We start from the raw sequence: 18,089 nt of genomic DNA, 5'->3' as shown, positions 1-18,089 counted from the left end.
TATGGTGTGGGGTTGCTTTTCAGGGGTTGGGTTTGGCCCCTTAGTTCCAGTGAAAGGAACACTTAAGGCGTCAGCATATCAGGACATTTTGAAAATTTCATGCTCCCAACTTTGTGGGAACAGTTTGGGGATGGCCCCTTCCTGTTCCAACATGACTGCCCACCAGTGCACAAAGCAAGGTCCATAAAGACATGGATGAGCGAGTTTAGGGCGGAGGAACTTGACTGGCCTGCACAGAGTCCTGACCTAAACCCGATAGAACACCTTTGGGATGAATTAGAGCGGAGACTGCAAGCCAGGCCTTCTCATCCAACATCAGTGCCTGACCTCACAAATGCACTTCTGGAAGAATAGTCAAACATCCCCATAGACACACTCCTAAACCTTGTGGACGGCCTTCCCAGAAGAGTTGAAGCTGTTATAGCTGCAAAGGGTGGGCCAACTCAATATTGAACCCTACGGACTAAGAATAGGATGCCATTAAAGTTCATATGTGTGTAAAGGCAGGCGTCCCAATACTTTTGCCAATAAAGTGAAGATATTGGCCAGTAGTTTGATGTGGCTGTCCCTGCTCTCGATGATGCAAAACCCTGCTGCCAGTGGCCAATTTCTATGGAGCTCTCTTCGAGAATTAAGAGACTGCAGATGACACAGCCGTGTGAAGATGGCCAGCAGCAGGACATTTTTACATAGCAAAGCTAGGACCAAATTTACTAGCAACAAAGAGCCCAGGCTGGAATTTTACGACAAGAATTAAGGTACTTCAGAGCATACAGCATTTTTCTATTCTATACAGCAGTGTAATATTTTTCAGTAGCAGAACAGTTTCAATTAGGGATGATAGGCCTAACTGGTGTATGCCTTACTTTTATTCTATCTATGGGGATAGGAGGGGGTGCGGGGAATGGGAGTGATATAAAGTGAGGTGGTTTGGGGTGTACACTCTTCCTCCACTTACTGTGAAGAGAAGGCAACTCCAAGAACAGATGTTCAATAAGAAGTGAATGCTGCGCTTTGAGCACCCCAATCTTAAAAAAGGGCCCTATTGCTGTATAATAAAAATCAAGAAGCACCCTAAATATGTAATATGTGTATTTAAATATATTTTTGCAAAAAATTGTATCTAATCTTTTGAAAAATTGTCCTGTGTGTGGAGTGTAACAAGTACAGACCAACCGTCACCCCTCACCCCCAGCCCTGAACTGTCACCGAGTACAGGTCCTTCTGTAGTCCTCACCAGTGTCATTGTTACATTCTGTGCCATTAGAGAGTTGATTGTTCGGGTTTTCAGTCTCTGTCTGATTTAGAGAAGTTGTTATATCAGTACGATTATTATCTGAAGGGATTGTGCTTCTTCTCAGCTCTTCACATTCTGCAGATACAAATTGGAACATTTTCAATCAAATGTAACAGGAGAGTCACAATGTAATACAATTCTCTGTACCCTGGAGGACTCTGCTCCTTCCTCTATAACTCTCCTCTCCTGAAATACTCTGCACTGCTGGGGGACTCCTCTCCTTCCTCTATAACTCTCCTCTCCTGAAATAGTCTGCACTGCTGGAGGACTCTGCTCCTTCCTCTATAACTCTCCTCTCCTGAAATACTCTGCACTGCTGGGGGACTCCTCTCCTTCCTCTATAACTCTCCTCTCCTGAAATACTCTGCTCTGCTGGAGGACTCTGCTCCTTCCTCTATAACTCTCCTCTCCTGAAATACTCTGCACTGCTGGGGGACTCCTCTCCTTCCTCTATAACTCTCCTCTCCTGAAATACTCTGCTCTGCTGGAGGACTCTGCTCCTTCCTCTATAACTCTCCTCTCCTGAAATACTCTGCACTGCTGGGGGACTCCTCTCCTTCCTCTATAACTCTCCTCTCCTGAAATACTCTGCACTGCTGGAGGACTCTGCTCCTTCCTCTATAACTCTCCTCTCCTGAAATACTCTGCCCTGCTGGAGGACTCTGCTCCTTCCTCTATAACTCTCCTCTCCTGAAATACTCTGCACTGCTGGAGGACTCGGCTCCTTCCTCTATAACTCTCCTCTCCTGAAATACTCTGCACTGCTGGAGGACTCCTCTCCTTCCTCTATAACTCTCCTCTCCTGAAATACTCTGCTCTGCTGGAGGACTCTGCTCCTTCCTCTATAACTCTCCTCTCCTTGCTGTACTCCTGGGTAAGGACTCTCCTAAAATAGCAAAATTATGGGACAGTTGGCACACCGACATTCCATCATTAGACAGAGAGGATTGGGAGGAATGTCTAGATAATGGCCCTAAACTGGTGATTGCATCCAGGGATAAGTTAATCCAGGTCAAATTTATACATAGGACTTATTACACCCCACAGAGACTCCATCGCATATTCCCTGACAGAGACCCTATGTGTAACAAATGTAAGTGCCAAATTGGAACTTTTTTCCACATGTTCTGGGAATGCCCATTGATAGCAACATATTGGTGTGCAATATTTGCAGAGATAAACTCCAGGTTGCAAATATCCATACCAATCACTCCGGAGTTGGCCCTTCTCGGGATTCATGACAATGAACAAAGAGCCTATCACTTAAAATTGCTTATTTCCCTTCTACTTTATTATGCCAAGAAGGAGATACTGATGAAGTGGACAGACCCCTCACCCCCGACCGTGTCGGCCTGGGAGGCACAGATTGAGGCAGTTATACCTATGTACAGAATCACATATATCAATCGAGGTTGTCCATGGAAATTTGAGAAAGTGTGGACACCTTGGCTCTCATCTTAGAGAGCCACGGTGGATTCATGTATTATGTGGGGGGGAGGGAGGGGTAATCCCCGGATACATGAGGTACTTTTCTCTGTGATCATTTTGTCTAGAATGTTGACATGTACTGATTTTTCACCTCCTGCACATGTATGACACTGCTATGCGATTGCTCATGCTTATCTGTCATGTAATGTTCTGTATTATGTCAAGAGGTATTATGTAACCTTCTTCCTTGTGATACAATAAAGCACACCTGTTTGTTAAAAAAAAAAAATAACTCTCCTCTCCTGAAATACTCTGCCCTGCTGGAGGACTCTGCTCCTTCCTCTATAACTCTCCTCTCCTGAAATACTCTGCACTGCTGGAGGACTCTGCTCCTTCCTCTATAACTCTCCTCTCCTGAAATACTCTGCACTGCTGGAGGACTCCTCTCCTTCCTCTATAACTCTCCTCTCCTGAAATACTCTGCACTGCTGGAGGACTCTGCTCCTTCCTCTATAACTCTCCTCTCCTGAAATACTCTGCTCTGCTGGAGAACTCTGCTCCTTCCTCTATAACTCTCCTCTCCTGAAATACTCTGCTGGAGGACTCTTCTCCTTCCTCTACAACTCTCCTCTCCTGAAATACTCTGCTGGAGGACTCTGCTCCTTCCTCTATAACTCTCCTCTCCTGAAATACTCTGCACTGCTGGAGGACTCTGCTCCTTCCTCTATAACTCTCCTCTCCTGAAATACTCTGCTCTGCTGGAGGACTCTGCTCCTTCCTCTATAACTCTCCTCTCCTGAAATACTCTGCTCTGCTGGAGGACTCTGCTCCTTCCTCTATAACTCTCCTCTCCTGAAATACTCTGCACTGCTGGAGGACTCTGCTCCTTCCTCTATAACTCTCCTCTCCTGAAATACTCTGCTCTGCTGGAGGACTCTGCTCCTTCCTCTATAACTCTCCTCCCCTGAAATACCCTGCACTGCTGGAGGACTCTGCTCCTTCCTCTATAACTCTCCTCCCCTGAAATACCCTGCACTGCTGGAGGACTCTGCTCCTTCCTCTATAACTCTCCTCTCCTGAAATACTCTGCTCTGCTGGAGAACTCTGCTCCTTCCTCTATAACTCTCCTCTCCTGAAATACTCTGCTCTGCTGGAGAACTCTGCTCCTTCCTCTATAACTCTCCTCTCCTGAAATACTCTGCTGGAGGACTCTTCTCCTTCCTCTACAACTCTCCTCTCCTGAAATACTCTGCTGGAGGACTCTGCTCCTTCCTCTATAACTCTCCTCTCCTGAAATACTCTGCACTGCTGGAGGACTCTGCTCCTTCCTCTACAACTCTCCTCTCCTGAAATACTCTGCTGGAGGACTCTGCTCCTTCCTCTATAACTCTCCTCTCCTGAAATACTCTGCTCTGCTGGAGAACTCTGCTCCTTCCTCTATAACTCTCCTCTCCTGAAATACTCTGCACTGCTGGAGGACTCTGCTCCTTCCTCTATAACTCTCCTCTCCTGAAATACTCTGCTGGAGGACTCTTCTCCTTCCTCTACAACTCTCCTCTCCTGAAATACTCTGCTGGAGGACTCTGCTCCTTCCTCTATAACTCTCCTCTCCTGAAATACTCTGCTCTGCTGGAGGACTCTGCTCCTTCCTCTATAACTCTCCTCTCCTGAAATACTCTGCTCTGCTGGAGGACTCTGCTCCTTCCTCTATAACTCTCCTCTCCTGAAATACTCTGCTCTGCTGGAGGACTCTGCTCCTTCCTCTATAACTCTCCTCTCCTGAAATACTCTGCTCTGCTGGAGGACTCTGCTCCTTCCTCTATAACTCTCCTCTCCTGAAATACTCTGCTGGAGGACTCTGCTCCTTCCTCTATAACTCTCCTCTCCTGAAATACTCTGCTGGAGGACTCTGCTCCGTATGCGGTCTCTCAGTCAGTGTCTTACCTTTATCCCTCTCGTTACATCTTGTATCGTTCTGACTTTTCACAGACCAGAGTTTTTCCTCGCTATGGGTGAGGAGGTCCATCTTCTTCAATGTGTACAGGTCGGGATTGACGTCCTTCCTGGTCTTCTCCAGCTTTTTAGCGATGTCCTTGGCTCTCATTGGCCGGTTTTTCTCCAGAAGTGTACAGATCTCTCTCTCTGCCATACAAAGACACATTATCACCGGTACTGAAGACTCTTTTTTTTTCCTCCTGTCTGACTTCACCCCCCTTGTGCCCAAACCAAACAGACCCAACATAAGACCGTTGTTATTATTGTTCAGAAATATTTAATGAAACTCAACAGGCTCAGTGGAGACCTCCCACACCATCAACTAGCGGCTATACCGGGCCCAAAGGCTGGCAATTCAAATGTTGTTTAACCACCTCAATACCGGGCACTTTTACCCCCCTTCCTGCCCAGGCCAATGTTCAGCTCTTGAATGACAATTGCGCGGTCATACAGCACTGTCCCCATATGACATTTTTGTCATCCCCCCCCCCCCCCCCCCAATTAGAGCTTCTAATTGTGACATTTTTTGCGTCGCTTTAACTGACAATTGCGCGGTCGTGCGACGTTGTGCCCAAACAAAATTGACGTCCTTTTTTTCTCACAATTAGAGCTTTTGGTGGTATTTGATCACCTCTGCGGTTTTTATTTTTTGCGCTATAAACAAAAAACAAAGAGCAAGAATTTTGAAAAAAACAACAATATTTTTTACTTTTTGCTATAATAAATATCCCCAAAAATGTTTCTAAAAATCGAATTTTTTCCTCAGTTTAGGGCGATATGTATTCTTCTACATATTATTGGTAATAAAAATCGCAATAAGCGTATATTGATTGGTTTGCGCAAAAGTTATATCGTCTACAAACTATGGGAAAGATTTATGGCATTTTTATTTATTTATTTTTTTTACTAGTAATGGCGGTGATCTGCGATTTTTATCAGGACTGTGACATCGCGGCGGACAGATCGGACACTTTTGACACATTTTTGGGACCATTGACAATTATACAGCGATCAGTGCTATAAAAATGCACTGATCGCTGTGTATATGTCACTGGCAGGGAAGGGGTTAACACTAGGGGGCGATCAAGGGGTTAAGTGTGTTCCCTCAGTGTGTGTGTTCTAACTGTTGTTCCTAGCTAGTAGGAACAGACGATCTGTCTCTCCTCACAGAACAGGGATGTGTGTGTTTACACGGACACGCCCCTGTTCTGGCTCTCGTGCCCCCCGGTCTTGGGTGGGCGGCAGTCATCGCAACCGCCGGCCACGCGCATCAGTTCCCCGCAGTGCAGAGCCTGCTATCTCTGCTTAAAGGGCCGATGTACAGCTAAGACAGCTGGCGGGAACGTGCCGACCTGCCACAGTATAATGATGGCGGCTGGTCGGCAAATGGTTAATCACCACTGGGGGTTTTTTTATTCTTTGCTAAACATATCAAAAAAGACCTAAAAATTTAGAAAAACAAGTAAATAAATACGTTTTTCCTCATTTCTGTTATAAAATGTTGTAATTCAGCACTGATATGCACTGCATGCACTGATGGACACTGACAGGCATCCCTGATGGGCACTGATTGGAATCCTTGGTGGGCACTCTAGGTGGGCACTTGCGGGCATCCTTGATTGGTCCGCACTAATAATCGATGTGCTGATGATTATCAGCACAGATCATCAGCAAACAACCTGCCCACCCGTTGGTCGGTGGCATCACAGTCAGCACCCCCCCCACACACATACACACACACACACACACACACACTTACCCAAGCAGGCCCCGGCGGGCAGCGGGCTCCAGGGGCAGCGGCAGGCTAGGGGCTTCAGAGAGCAGCGGGCTTGGGCGGGTTGCAGGCTCCAGTGGCAGCAGCGGGCTTCTATAGGACAGGCGATCCAATAGCATCGCCTGTCCTTGCAGCCAATCGGGTGATGGGTATCAGACCCACTTCCTGAATTGCCGGGAGGAGGACCAGTGTTGTAACAGCAAATTGTCACTCGCTGTTGCAACACACCTGGGTGGGCTCCGGACACAATGCTCTGCGCCCCGAGTCCACCCTATTTTGAAGCCTATTAGAGCCTCTGGCTCTAATCAGTGCTTCAAAAAAACCCCCCCGCCATTGGAATTCAAGCGCCCGGCGTCCTGAAAGGGGCCGGGCTCATAGATAGGGGGGGGCAGATCTTATAAAAAAGTTCTGGTCAGTAGAAATACTCACGTTGCTCTGTTAATGGGCTGGTTGTTTTGGATCCAGTCCTATTCGGTTGCTCCATTTTTGCTTTATTTTCTGAATAGAAAAAACAAGATAAAAAGTGAACTCCAGGCATATATATATGCCACACACTAATAAAGATCTGTATTCATTAATCCATCATTAAATGTATTTTATTACATTTGTCCCCACCAAATTGTCTCCATCCAGTTTAGTATATATAGTATATACAGTGTGACGGAACCGTCCAACACCCAGCTTGGGTGCTTCTGTCTGTATACAGCTTCCTCCAGTCTGAATCCAGGACCCGGGTATTATAGCTGAGCACCCAAGGACTAGACAAGACTGGCTTAGGTGCAAACTGGAACTGTTTATTGTAAATACACACAGAATATATAGCACACGAGATCGGGGGAGCCCGATTACATTATCATATACAATGCAAACTGTAAACTGGACTATAATTAACATAGCTAAGGAACAGACAGACAGAAACAATGGGTGACTCAATTAACAATGGGAGAGACATACTTACCAATAAACACATAACACCTTAATAGACAGGCTAAGCAGGAGACCACCCAGTATCAGGTTGGTTTGAGCTGATTATATTAACATCTACTTTGAGTCTCACAGTCTATAGCAGTCATTGCTGGTTTGGGCACAAGGGCCCCCAAATCTGTGTGTTTCGGGGAGACATGGACCCGAATTCAAAGCAAGACCTCTCCCCTGGGCATACACCTCGTAAAGAGCAGTGCTCCCCAGTAGCGGCTGGTGCTCACTATTTTTGGGGGGGCAGCAAACAAACGGACGGCGGCGATCAGTGCCCCCCCCCGTGGGAGACGGGCGGCGGCGAACAGACTCACTCCCCCCCGCGGGATGGCAGCGATCAGTGGCCTTACCTTATGAGGCTGATGGTGCTCCTTGCTCCAGTTTGCCGAGGGAAGAGTCGAGGCTAGGGTTGCCACCTGTCCAGGATTCACCCGGACAGTTTGGGTTTGGAATCATGCGTTCGGGGTTCAGACCACCTGAAACCCGGACACATTATTCAGACCAGACTATGGCTTCCCAGCAGGGTTGCTGGCTGCAGTTGTGTAAGCCGAGAGTGTTCGTTACACTCTCTTTCACACTGCCCAAAGCCAGCACTAACAATTACCCCTCCCCCCACACAGACGGGAGAGGAGAGAGGGATTGATCTGCTCCCCTTCCTCCCGCCCCTACCCCTCTGTGAATGCGCCCAACTCTTCAATCCCTGGCGCGGTGCCTCATAAAAGGAAAGTGGGGCCAGAAAATTGAAGTCCAGCAGCCTCAGCTACATCTGGATAAGAGGTGCTGACTGCCAAGGGGTGAGTGAGCTCACCATCCATCCCTGTCTGTGACTGAAGTCTCTCCCCTTCTCTCTCCTGCCTGAGTAAGGTAAATCAGGGTTCTCAGAGCACCCCTTTACACCAGAGGCCACAGTGTTCCCCCTTAGATCAGGGTTCCCAGAGCATCCCTTATGTTAGAGTCCCCAGAGTCCTCCCTTACATCAGAATCTGCAGAGTCCCCCCCTTACAGTGTAAGGGAATTCCGTGAGTTCAGATGTAAAAGGGGGACTCTGTGGACTCCGATGTAAAGGGGGACTCTGTGGACTCCGATGTAAAGGGGGACTCTGTGGACTCCGATGTAAAGGGGGACTCTGTGGACTCCGATGTAAAGGGGGACTCTGTGGACTCCGATGTAAAGGGGGACTCTGTGGACTCCGATGTAAAGGGGGACTCTGTGGACTCCGATGTTAAGGGGGACTCTGTGGACTCCGATGTAAAGGGGGACTCTGTGGACTCCGATGTTAAGGGGGACTCTGTGGACTCCGATGTAAAGGGGGACTCTGTGGACTCCGATGTAAAGGGGGACTCTGTGGACTCCGATGTAAAGGGGGACTCTGTGGACTCCGATGTAAAGGGGGACTCTGTGGACTCCGATGTAAAGGGGGACTCTGTGGACTCCGATGTAAAGGGGGACTCTTGCGATTACCTTCATTTGATTAGAAATTGTATATAAATTTCAAAATATATGTATAGTTTATACTATAAAAAAAGATTTCTGTGCGCCACTAAAGTGTTCGGGTTTGACGTGAAGAAAAGGTGGCAACCCTAGTCGGGGCCTTGCTTCCTCCCGGGCCGAACAGGCGTTGCTTGTCCTCCCGACCGAACAGGAAGTGGGTCCTGAGACCCGATTGGGCGGGAGTCCTATCAGGTCTCAGGACCCACTTCCTGTTCGGTCGGGAGGACAAGCAACGCCTGTTCGGCCCGGGAGGAAGAAAGGCCCCGACTAGAGTTGCCACCTTTTCTTCACGTCAAACCCGAACACTTTAGTGGCGCACAGCCCTCCCGCCCAATCGGGTCTCAGGACCTTCTTCCTGATTGGCCGGGAGGAGAAGCAGGAAGAAAATAGCAAATATTAATTTGCTAATGTCACACAAGTGGGTGGGCTCTGCACCCCCCCCCCCCCCGAGCCCACCCTTTTTTTTAAGCCAATTAGAGCCTCAGGCTAATGGACGTCTTAATGGACGGGCCCCGCCGCTGCAAGAGGCCGCCCTGCAGTTCCCCCCACAAGCCCCTGTCCTGGTTGGATCCGTCACATACAGTATACATATAATTGCCTACCCGAGGCACGGCTCTCCGCCTTTATGCTCCAGAGCTTGTCCTCATTACAGTCCACCAAGTGCCAGCCTTGCATCCTGTACAAATCAGGATTAACATCTCTAGCGCAGGTTTTTCCAATGGCCTTGGCGACGGCGAGCGTTTTCTGTGGTTTCTCCTTCAGCAACAGCTCATAAATGTCATTTTCTGTAAGAAAAGAGTGTAATGTCAGGGAGTGATAGCCTGCAGCCGTGTAATCCGTTCATAGAGAGACCAGCAATACCCTCATTGATTAATAATACATTTACTATTGTTATTATCATATCTATTAAATGGCCAATCCACCCTGAAGGGATATTTCATTTTATTTGCAAATCCCCAAATGTATGGCGTTAGTTCCCCTCTTCACCTCTTTTTCTGCAAAGGTGAACTAACCCTTTAAGTTGGGCACACACAGCTTCAATTCCACCTGATTCCAAAATTTGAACAGTGGGTGGCCCCACCAATAACACCCAACTCGGCAGGCTTTGAGAGATTGGGGGGAATAAAGTCGGCTTGCATCCAATCAGACGCAGTCACTGGGGCATTCTGATGGCAGCGGGTGCCGGGGAGATTGGCACTATTTTGGACAGATGGAGGATATATGTACAGTGCCTTGAAAAAGTATTCATACCCCTTGAAATTTCCCACATTTTGTCATGTTACAACCAAAAACATAAAAGTATTTTATTGGGATTTTATGTGATAGACCAACACAAAGTGGCTCATAATTGTGAAGTGGAAGGAAAATGATACAAATAAATATGTGAAAAGTGTGGGGGTACATTAGTATGGCGCCCCCCGGAGTCAATACTTTGTAGAACCCCCTTTCTCTACAAGTCTTTTTGGGGATGTCTCTACCAGCTTTGTACATCTAGAGAGGACATTTCTGCCCATTCTTCTTCTTTGTAAAATATCTCAAGATCTGTCAGATTGGATGGAGAACGTCTGTGAACAGCAATTTTCAGGTCTTGCCACAGATTCTCAATGTGATTTAGGTCTGGACTGTGACTGGGCCATTCTAACACATGAATATGCTTTGATCTAAACCATTCCATTGTAGCTCTGGCTGGATGTTTCGGGTCATTGTTCTGCTGGAAGGTGAACCTCCGCCCCAGTCTCAAGTCTTTTGCAGACTCTAACAGGTTTTCTTCTAAGATTGTCCTGTATTTGTCTCCATCCATCTTCTCATCAACTCTGACCAGCTTCCCTGTCCCTGATGAAGAAAAGCATCCCCACCACATGATGCTGCCACCACCATGTTTCACGGTGGGGATGGTGTGTTCAGGGTGATGTGCAGTGTTAGTTTTCCACCACACAGAGTTTTCCTTTTAGGCCAAAAAATTCAATTTTGGTCTCATCTGACCAGATCACCTTCTTCCACATGTTTGCTGTGTCCTCCACATGGCTTCTCACAAACTACAAACAGGACTTCTTATGACTTTCTTTCACCAATGTCTTTCTTCTTGTCACTCTTCCATAAAGGGCAGATTTGTGGAGAACACGACTAATAGTTGTCCTGTGGACAGATTCTCCCACCTGAGCTGTGGATCTCTGCAGCTCCTCCAGAGTTACCATGGACCTCTTGGCTCTTCTCTGATGAATGCTCTCTTTGCCCGGCCGGTCAGTTTAGGTGGACGGCCATGTCTTGGTAGGTTTGCAGTTGTGCCATACTCTTTCCATTTTCCGATGATGGATTGAACAGAGCTCCGTGAGATGTTCAAAGCTTGGGAGATTTTTTTATAACCTAATCCTGCTTTAAACTTCTCCACAACTTTATCCCTGACCTGTCTGGTGTGTTCCTTGGCCTTCATGATGCTGTTTTGTTCACTACGGTTCTCTAACAAACCTCTGAGGGCTTCACAGAACAGCTGTATTTATACTGAGATTAAATTACACACAGGTGGACTCTATTTACTAATTAGGTGACTTCTGAAGGCAATTGGTTCCACTAGATTTTAGTTAGGGGTATCAGAGAAGAGGGGGCTGAATACAAATGCCCCCCCACACTTTTCACATATTTATTTGTATCATTTATCATTTTCCTTCCACTTCACAATTATGAGCCACTTTGTGTTGGTCTATTACATAAAATCCTAATAAAATACATTTACGTTTTTGGTTGTCACATAAACAAAATGTGGAAAATTTAAAGGGGTATGAATACTTTTTCAAGGCACTATATTTCCTCTATTTAGCTCACTGGGGTGGATGAGAGAAATCTTTACATGTATGGTCGGCTTTAACCGCTTCAATACCGGCCACTTTCCCCCCTTCCTGCCCAGGCCAGTTTTCAGCTTTCAGCGCTCTCACACTTTGAATGACAATTGCGCCGTCATACAACATATCATTATATATCATTTTATCGCACAAATAGAACTTTCTTTTACTGGTATTTAATCACCTCTGGGGTTTTTTTGTTTTGTTTTTTTGCTAAATTTTCCTTAGTTTCTGTATTAAAACTTTGCAAATAAATAATCTTTCTTCATAAATTTAGGCAAAAATGTATTCTGCTACATTTCTTTGGTGAAAATAACCCAATTAAATGTATTATTTAGTCTGTAGGAAAGTTATAGAGTCCACAAACTATGGGACATACACTATATTACCAAAAGTATTGGGACGCCTGCCTTTACACACACATGAACTTTAATGACATCCCAGTCTTAGTCTGTAAGGTTCAATATTGAGTTGGCTCCGCCCTTTGCAGCTATAACAGCTTCAACTCTTCTGGGAAGGCCGTCCACAAGGTTTAGGAGTGTGTCTATGGGAATGTTTGACCATTCTTCCAGAAGGGCATTTGTGAGGTCAGGCATTGATGTTGGACGAGAAGGCCTGGCTAGCAGACTCCACTCTAATTCATCACAAAGGTGCTCTATCGGGTTGAGGTCAGGACTCTGTGCAGGTCAGTCAAGTTCCTCCACCCCAAACTCCCTCATCCATGTCTTTATGGACCTTGCTTTGTGCACTGGTGCTCAGTCATGTTGGAACAGGAAGGGGCCATCTCCAAACTGTTCCCACAAAGTTGGGAGCATGAAATTGTCCAAAATGTCTTGGTATGCTGACGCCTTAAGAGTTCCCTTCACTGGAACTAAGGGGCCAACCCTTGAAAAACAACCCCCACACCATAATCCCCCCTCCACCAAATGGTTTGGACCAGTGCACAAAGTAAGCCGCCACATATAATGATTGGTGAGCTGCAATATATTACATTTTGGGTTTAATACCGCTTTGTTTCCAGCTCCTCCTTTAACAAACATATGTGGAGTTGGGTCTACTCACGTAGTTTGGTGAGTTCACGTTTTTCCGGAAGTCTCTGCGTTCGATCCGGGCTGTCCTGGGCCAACCCTGCCATTGCGCCTGAAATGAAGAGTAGAAGTGATTGTGAATTGTGGCCACCCCCAATATCAATGCTTCCAAAGCGGTGGCGGGGATCGGGCATCCGAGGAGCAGCGGGGATCGGGCATCCGAGGAGCGGCTGTGGGGATCGGGCATCCGAGGAGCGGCGGGGATGGGACATCCGAGGAGCGGCGGGGATCGGGCTTCCGAGGAGCGGCGGGGATCGGGCATCCGAGGAGCGGCTGTGGGGATCGGGCATCCGAGGAGCGGCGGGGATCGGACATCCGAGGAGCGGCGGGGATCGGGCTTCCGAGGAGCAGCGGGGATCGGGCATCCGAGGAGCGGCTGTGGGGATCGGGCATCCGAGGAGTGGCGGGGATCGGGCTTCCGAGGAGCGGCGGGGATCAGGCATCCGAGGAGCGGCTGTGGGGATCGGGCATCCGAGGAGCGGCGGGGATCGGACATCCGAGGAGCGGCGGAGATCGGGCTTCCGAGGAGCAGCGGGGATCGGGCATCCGAGGAGCGGCTGTGGGGATCGGGCATCCGAGGAGCGGCTGTGGGGATCGGGCATCCGAGGAGCGGCGGGGATCGGACATCCGAGGAGCGGCGGGGATCGGACATCCAAGGAACGGCGGGGATCGGACAACCAAGGAGCGGCGGGGATCGGACATCCGAGGAGCGGCGGGGATCGGGCATCCGAGGAGCAAAATATGTATGTAATCCGACCAGATGTGCTACCGGCGCAAAACTAAAAATATACTAGTTTGCTGCAATCATGTAAGCCTACACAAAAATGATAGCGTATCAATATAATATTTCTGTGTATGATACCACTGCTGAAATATGCAAAAATAGGATATCTATCCTATGTAGCGTGCTTTTCTGTATCAATTAATACTGTGTCAAAAATCCAAGGATCAGCTGCAGGGATCGGGCATCCGAGGAGCGGTGAGGAGTGAGCATATGAGGCGCGGCGGCAGGGATCGGGCACCTGAGGAGCGGCGGTGGGGATCGAGCATCCGAGGAGCGGTGGGGATAGGGCATCCGAGGAGCGGTGGGGATAGGGCATCCGAGGAGCAGCTGTGGGGATCGGGCATCTGAGGAGCAGCTGCGGGGATCGGGCATCCAAGGAGCAGCTGTGGGGACTGTGTATCCAAGGAGCAGCTGTGGGGATCGGGTATCTGAGGAGCAGCTGTGGGGATCGGGCACCTGAGGAGCAGCTGTGGGGATCGGGCATCCGAGGAGCAGCTGTGGGGATCGGGCATCCGAGGAGCAGCTGTGGGGATCGGGCATCCGGGGAGCGGTGGGGATAGGGCATCCGAGGAGCAGCTGCGGGGATCGGGCATCCGAGGAGCAGCTGCGGGGATCGGGCATCTGAGAAGCAGCTGCGGGGATCGGGCATCTGAGAAGCAGCTGCTGGGATCGGGCATCCGAGGAGCGGTGAGGATAGGGCATCTGAGGAGCAGCTGCGGGGATCGGGCATCCAAGGAGCAGCTGTGGGGATCGGGCACCCAAGGAGCAGCTGTGGGGATCGGGCATCCAAGGAGCAGCTGTGGGGATCGGGCATCCGAGGAGCAGCTGCGGGGATCGGGCATCCAAGGAGCAGCTGTGGGGATCGGGCACCCAAGGAGCAGCTGCGGGGATCGGGCATCCAGGGAGCAGCTGCGGGGATTGGGCATCCAAGGAGCAGCTGCGGGTATCGGGCATCCGAGGAGCAGCTGCGGGGATCGGGCATCCGAGCAGCAGCTGTGGGGATCGGGCATCCGAGGAGCAGCTGCGGGAATCGGGCATCCAAGGAGCAGCTGTGGGGATCGGGCATCCAAGAAGCAGCTGCGGGGATTGGGCATCCGAGCAACGGTGGGGATCAGGCATCCAAGGAGTGGCGGGCATCTGGCATCTGAGGAACAGCGGCGGGGATCGGGCATCTGAGGAGTGGCGGCGGGATTGGGCATCCGAGGAGCGGCGGCGGGTATCGAGTATCCAAGGAGCGGCGGGGATCGGGAATCTGAGGAGTGGCGGCGGGATTGGGCATCCGAGGAGTGGCGGCGGGATTGGGCATCCGAGGAGTGGCGGCGGGATTGGACATCCGAGGAGTGGCGGCGGGGATCGAGTATCCAAGGAGCGGCGGGGATCGGACATCCAGACATCGGCCAGCGGCCCCTAATGGACGTGCCACCCCTGGCCAATAGTAACCCATTCATTCTCAGGATCCCTAATAATAAGGGGCGCTCAGTGACTTGGGGAGCCCCAGGATTGGGCAGCCTCCGGAGAAGTGTTGAGGGTTCCACTCACCTTGGAGAGTTGGGCTGGCAGTAAGTCGGCACCGTCCCGTATCGCTCTGACATCCATGTGAACGTCCGTCTATTATCAGTTCCGCTGACGTAATCTCTTCATACAGTTTCTATTCTGTTTCATCACAAACAAAACTGAAACTGAATTCTTCTCCTCCCGGCGGCTCCACCTTCTGATGTACGGAAACTCGAAACACCCGTTTAGGGCAGAACTCCAAGTCACTAAAGAAAGAAGAAAACAAAAAACAGAAATAGACATTCGTTTTTAACCTCTTGCTTACCGGGCGCTTTGAATGACAATTACGCAGTCATGCTACACTGTACACAAATGAAAATGTTATCATTTTTTTCACACAAATGGAACTTTCTTTTGGTGGTATTTAATCACCACTGGGGTTTTTGCTTTTTGCTAAGCAAACAAAAAAAACAGAAGTTAAAAAAAAAAAAACATGTTTCATAGTTTGTTATAAAATTTTGCAAACGGGTAATTTTTCTCCTTCATTGATATTCGCTAATGAGGCGGCACTGATGGGCACAGATAAGATGACACTGATAGGCACTGATAAGGCGGCACTGATGGGTGGCACTGATAGATGTCACTAATGGGCACTGATAGGTGACACTGATGGGCACTAGTATGTGGTATTGATAGGCAACACTGGTGATGAGGCACTGATTGGTGACATTTATAGGTGGCACTGTGGACACTGATAGGTGACACTGTGGGCACTGTTGGTGACACTGTGGGCACTGTTGGTGACACTGTGGGCACTGATGGGTGGTACTGTGGGCACTGATAGGTGACACTGTGGGAACTGATAGGTGACACTGTGGACACTGATAGGTGGCACTGTGGGCACTGATAGATGTCACTAATGGGCCCTGATAGGTGGAACTGATAGGCACTGGTAGGTGGCACTGATGGGCACTGGTAGGTGGTATTGATAGGCAGCACTGATGATGAGGCACTGATTGGTGACATTTACAGGTGGCACTGTGGACACTGATAGGTGACATTGTGGGCACTGATGGCTGGTACTGTGGGCACTGATAGGTGACACTGTGGGCACTGATAGGTGACACTGTAAACACTGATAGGTGGCACTGTGGGCATTGATAGGTGACACTGTGGACACTGATAGGTGGTACTGTGGGCATTGATAGGTGACACTGTGGACACTGATAGGTGGAACCGTGGGCACTGATAGGTGACACTGTGGACACAGATAGGTGACACTGTGGACACAGGTGACACTGTGGACACTGATAGGTGGTACTGTGGGCATTGATAGGTGACACTGTGGACACTGATAGGTGGAACCGTGGGCACTGATAGGTGACACTGTGGACACTGATAGGTGACACTGTGGACACTGATAGGTGGTACTGTGGGCATTGATAGGTGACACTGTGGACACTGATAGGTGGAACCGTGGGCACTGATAGGTGACACTGTGGACACAGATAGGTGACACTGTGGACACAGGTGACACTGTGGACACTGATAGGTGGTACTGTGGGCATTGATAGGTGACACTGTGGACACTGATAGGTGGAACCGTGGGCACTGATAGGTGACACTGTGGACACTGATAGGTGACACTGTGGACACTGATAGGTGGTACTGTGGGCATTGATAGGTGACACTGTGGACACTGATAGGTGGAACCGTGGGCACTGATAGGTGACACTGTGGACACTGATAGGTGACACTGTGGACACTGATAGGTGACACTGTGGGCACTGATAGGTGACACTGTGGACACAGATAGGTGGCACTGATAGGTGACACTGTGGACACTGATAGGTGACACTGTGGGCACTGGTAGGTGGCACAGGAGCCTCTGCAGAGGCTCTCTACAATCGGGACCGATATCCCTCTCACAGCCGCCGGTGATCGCCTTTTTTTTTTTCTCCTCGCGCTACCAGCCGGAGGAGAAAAAATAGCCGATTACCAGCTCTGTTTACATCACATGATCAGCTGTCATTGGCTGACAGCTGATCACGTGATAAGGAGATCGGGATCGACCCCTTTCTCCAATCTGTGATCAGCCAAGTCTCATAGACTCGCTGATCACAGAGCGCGCCGCGCACGTGATTGGAGCCTGAGGTTCTAATAGGCTTCAAAAAAGGGTGGGCCCCCGAGCCCACCTAGTTGTGTGACAATAGCGAATTAATATTCGGGAGTTTCTGATTTGAGCCAATCATGATCAACTGCACTGTATACAGCGGCCAATATTATGGAAAACTGTTATCCATAATTATCGTAATTGTCATATACATAGTGCCTTGAAAAAGTATTCATACCTCTTAAAATGTTTCCACATTTTGTCATGTTAAATGTATTTTATTGGGATTTTATGTGATAGACCAACACAAAGTGGCTCATAATTGTGAAGTAGAAGGAAAATGATAAATGATTTTCAACATTTTTAACCAATAAATATGTGAAAAGTGTAGGGGGACATTTGTATTCAGCCCCCTTTACTCTCATACCCCCTAACTAAAATCTAGTGGAACCAATTGCCTTCAAAAGTCACCTAATTAGTAAATAGAGTCCATCTGTGTGTAATTTCATCTCAGTATAAATACGGCTGTTCTGTGAAGCCCTCAGAGATTTGTTAGAGAACCTTAGTGAACAAACAGCATCATGAAGACCAAGGAACACACCAGACAGGTGAGGGATAAAGTTGTGGAGAAGTATAAAGCGGGGTTAGGTTAGGAAATAATCTCCCAAGCTTTGAACATCTCACGGAGCTCTGTTCAATCCATCATCGGAAAATGGAAAGAGTATGGCACAACTGCAAACCTACCAAGACATGGCCGTCCACCTAAACTGACCGGCCGGGCAAGGAGAGCATTCATCAGAGAAGAGCCAAGAG

At 48.9% G+C, this 18,089-nt stretch overlaps 1 protein-coding gene across 2 annotated transcripts in view; it reads right to left on the bottom strand.

Annotated features, from left to right (window-relative positions):
• Window positions 1–15,364, bottom strand: part of ZBP1 (Z-DNA binding protein 1) — a 29,814-nt gene extending 14,450 nt beyond the window's left edge. The window contains exons 1-6 of one of the 2 annotated variants that reach the window (XM_073607209.1): window positions 15,209–15,359; window positions 12,860–12,937; window positions 9,563–9,745; window positions 6,924–6,992; window positions 4,670–4,867; window positions 1,238–1,372 (exon numbers count right to left, since the gene is read on the bottom strand). In XM_073607209.1, the coding sequence (XP_073463310.1) occupies window positions 1,238–1,372; window positions 4,670–4,867; window positions 6,924–6,992; window positions 9,563–9,745; window positions 12,860–12,932 (658 nt within the window). In that variant the 5' untranslated portion in view covers window positions 12,933–12,937; window positions 15,209–15,359. Of the gene's footprint in view, window positions 1–1,237; window positions 1,373–4,669; window positions 4,868–6,923; window positions 6,993–9,562; window positions 9,746–12,859; window positions 12,938–15,208 lie in introns of both variants that reach the window. The other variant, XM_073607210.1, reaches the window with a different exon arrangement.
• Between the last annotated feature and the right edge of the window lie 2,725 nt (window positions 15,365–18,089).

The sequence above is a fragment of the Aquarana catesbeiana genome, linkage group LG12, assembly GCF_042186555.1.
Source record: "Aquarana catesbeiana isolate 2022-GZ linkage group LG12, ASM4218655v1, whole genome shotgun sequence".
Classification (NCBI taxonomy): Eukaryota; Metazoa; Chordata; class Amphibia; order Anura; family Ranidae; genus Aquarana; species Aquarana catesbeiana.
The sequence above is the reverse complement of the archived record's forward strand: the minus strand, read 5'-3'. Positions and strand labels throughout refer to the sequence as shown.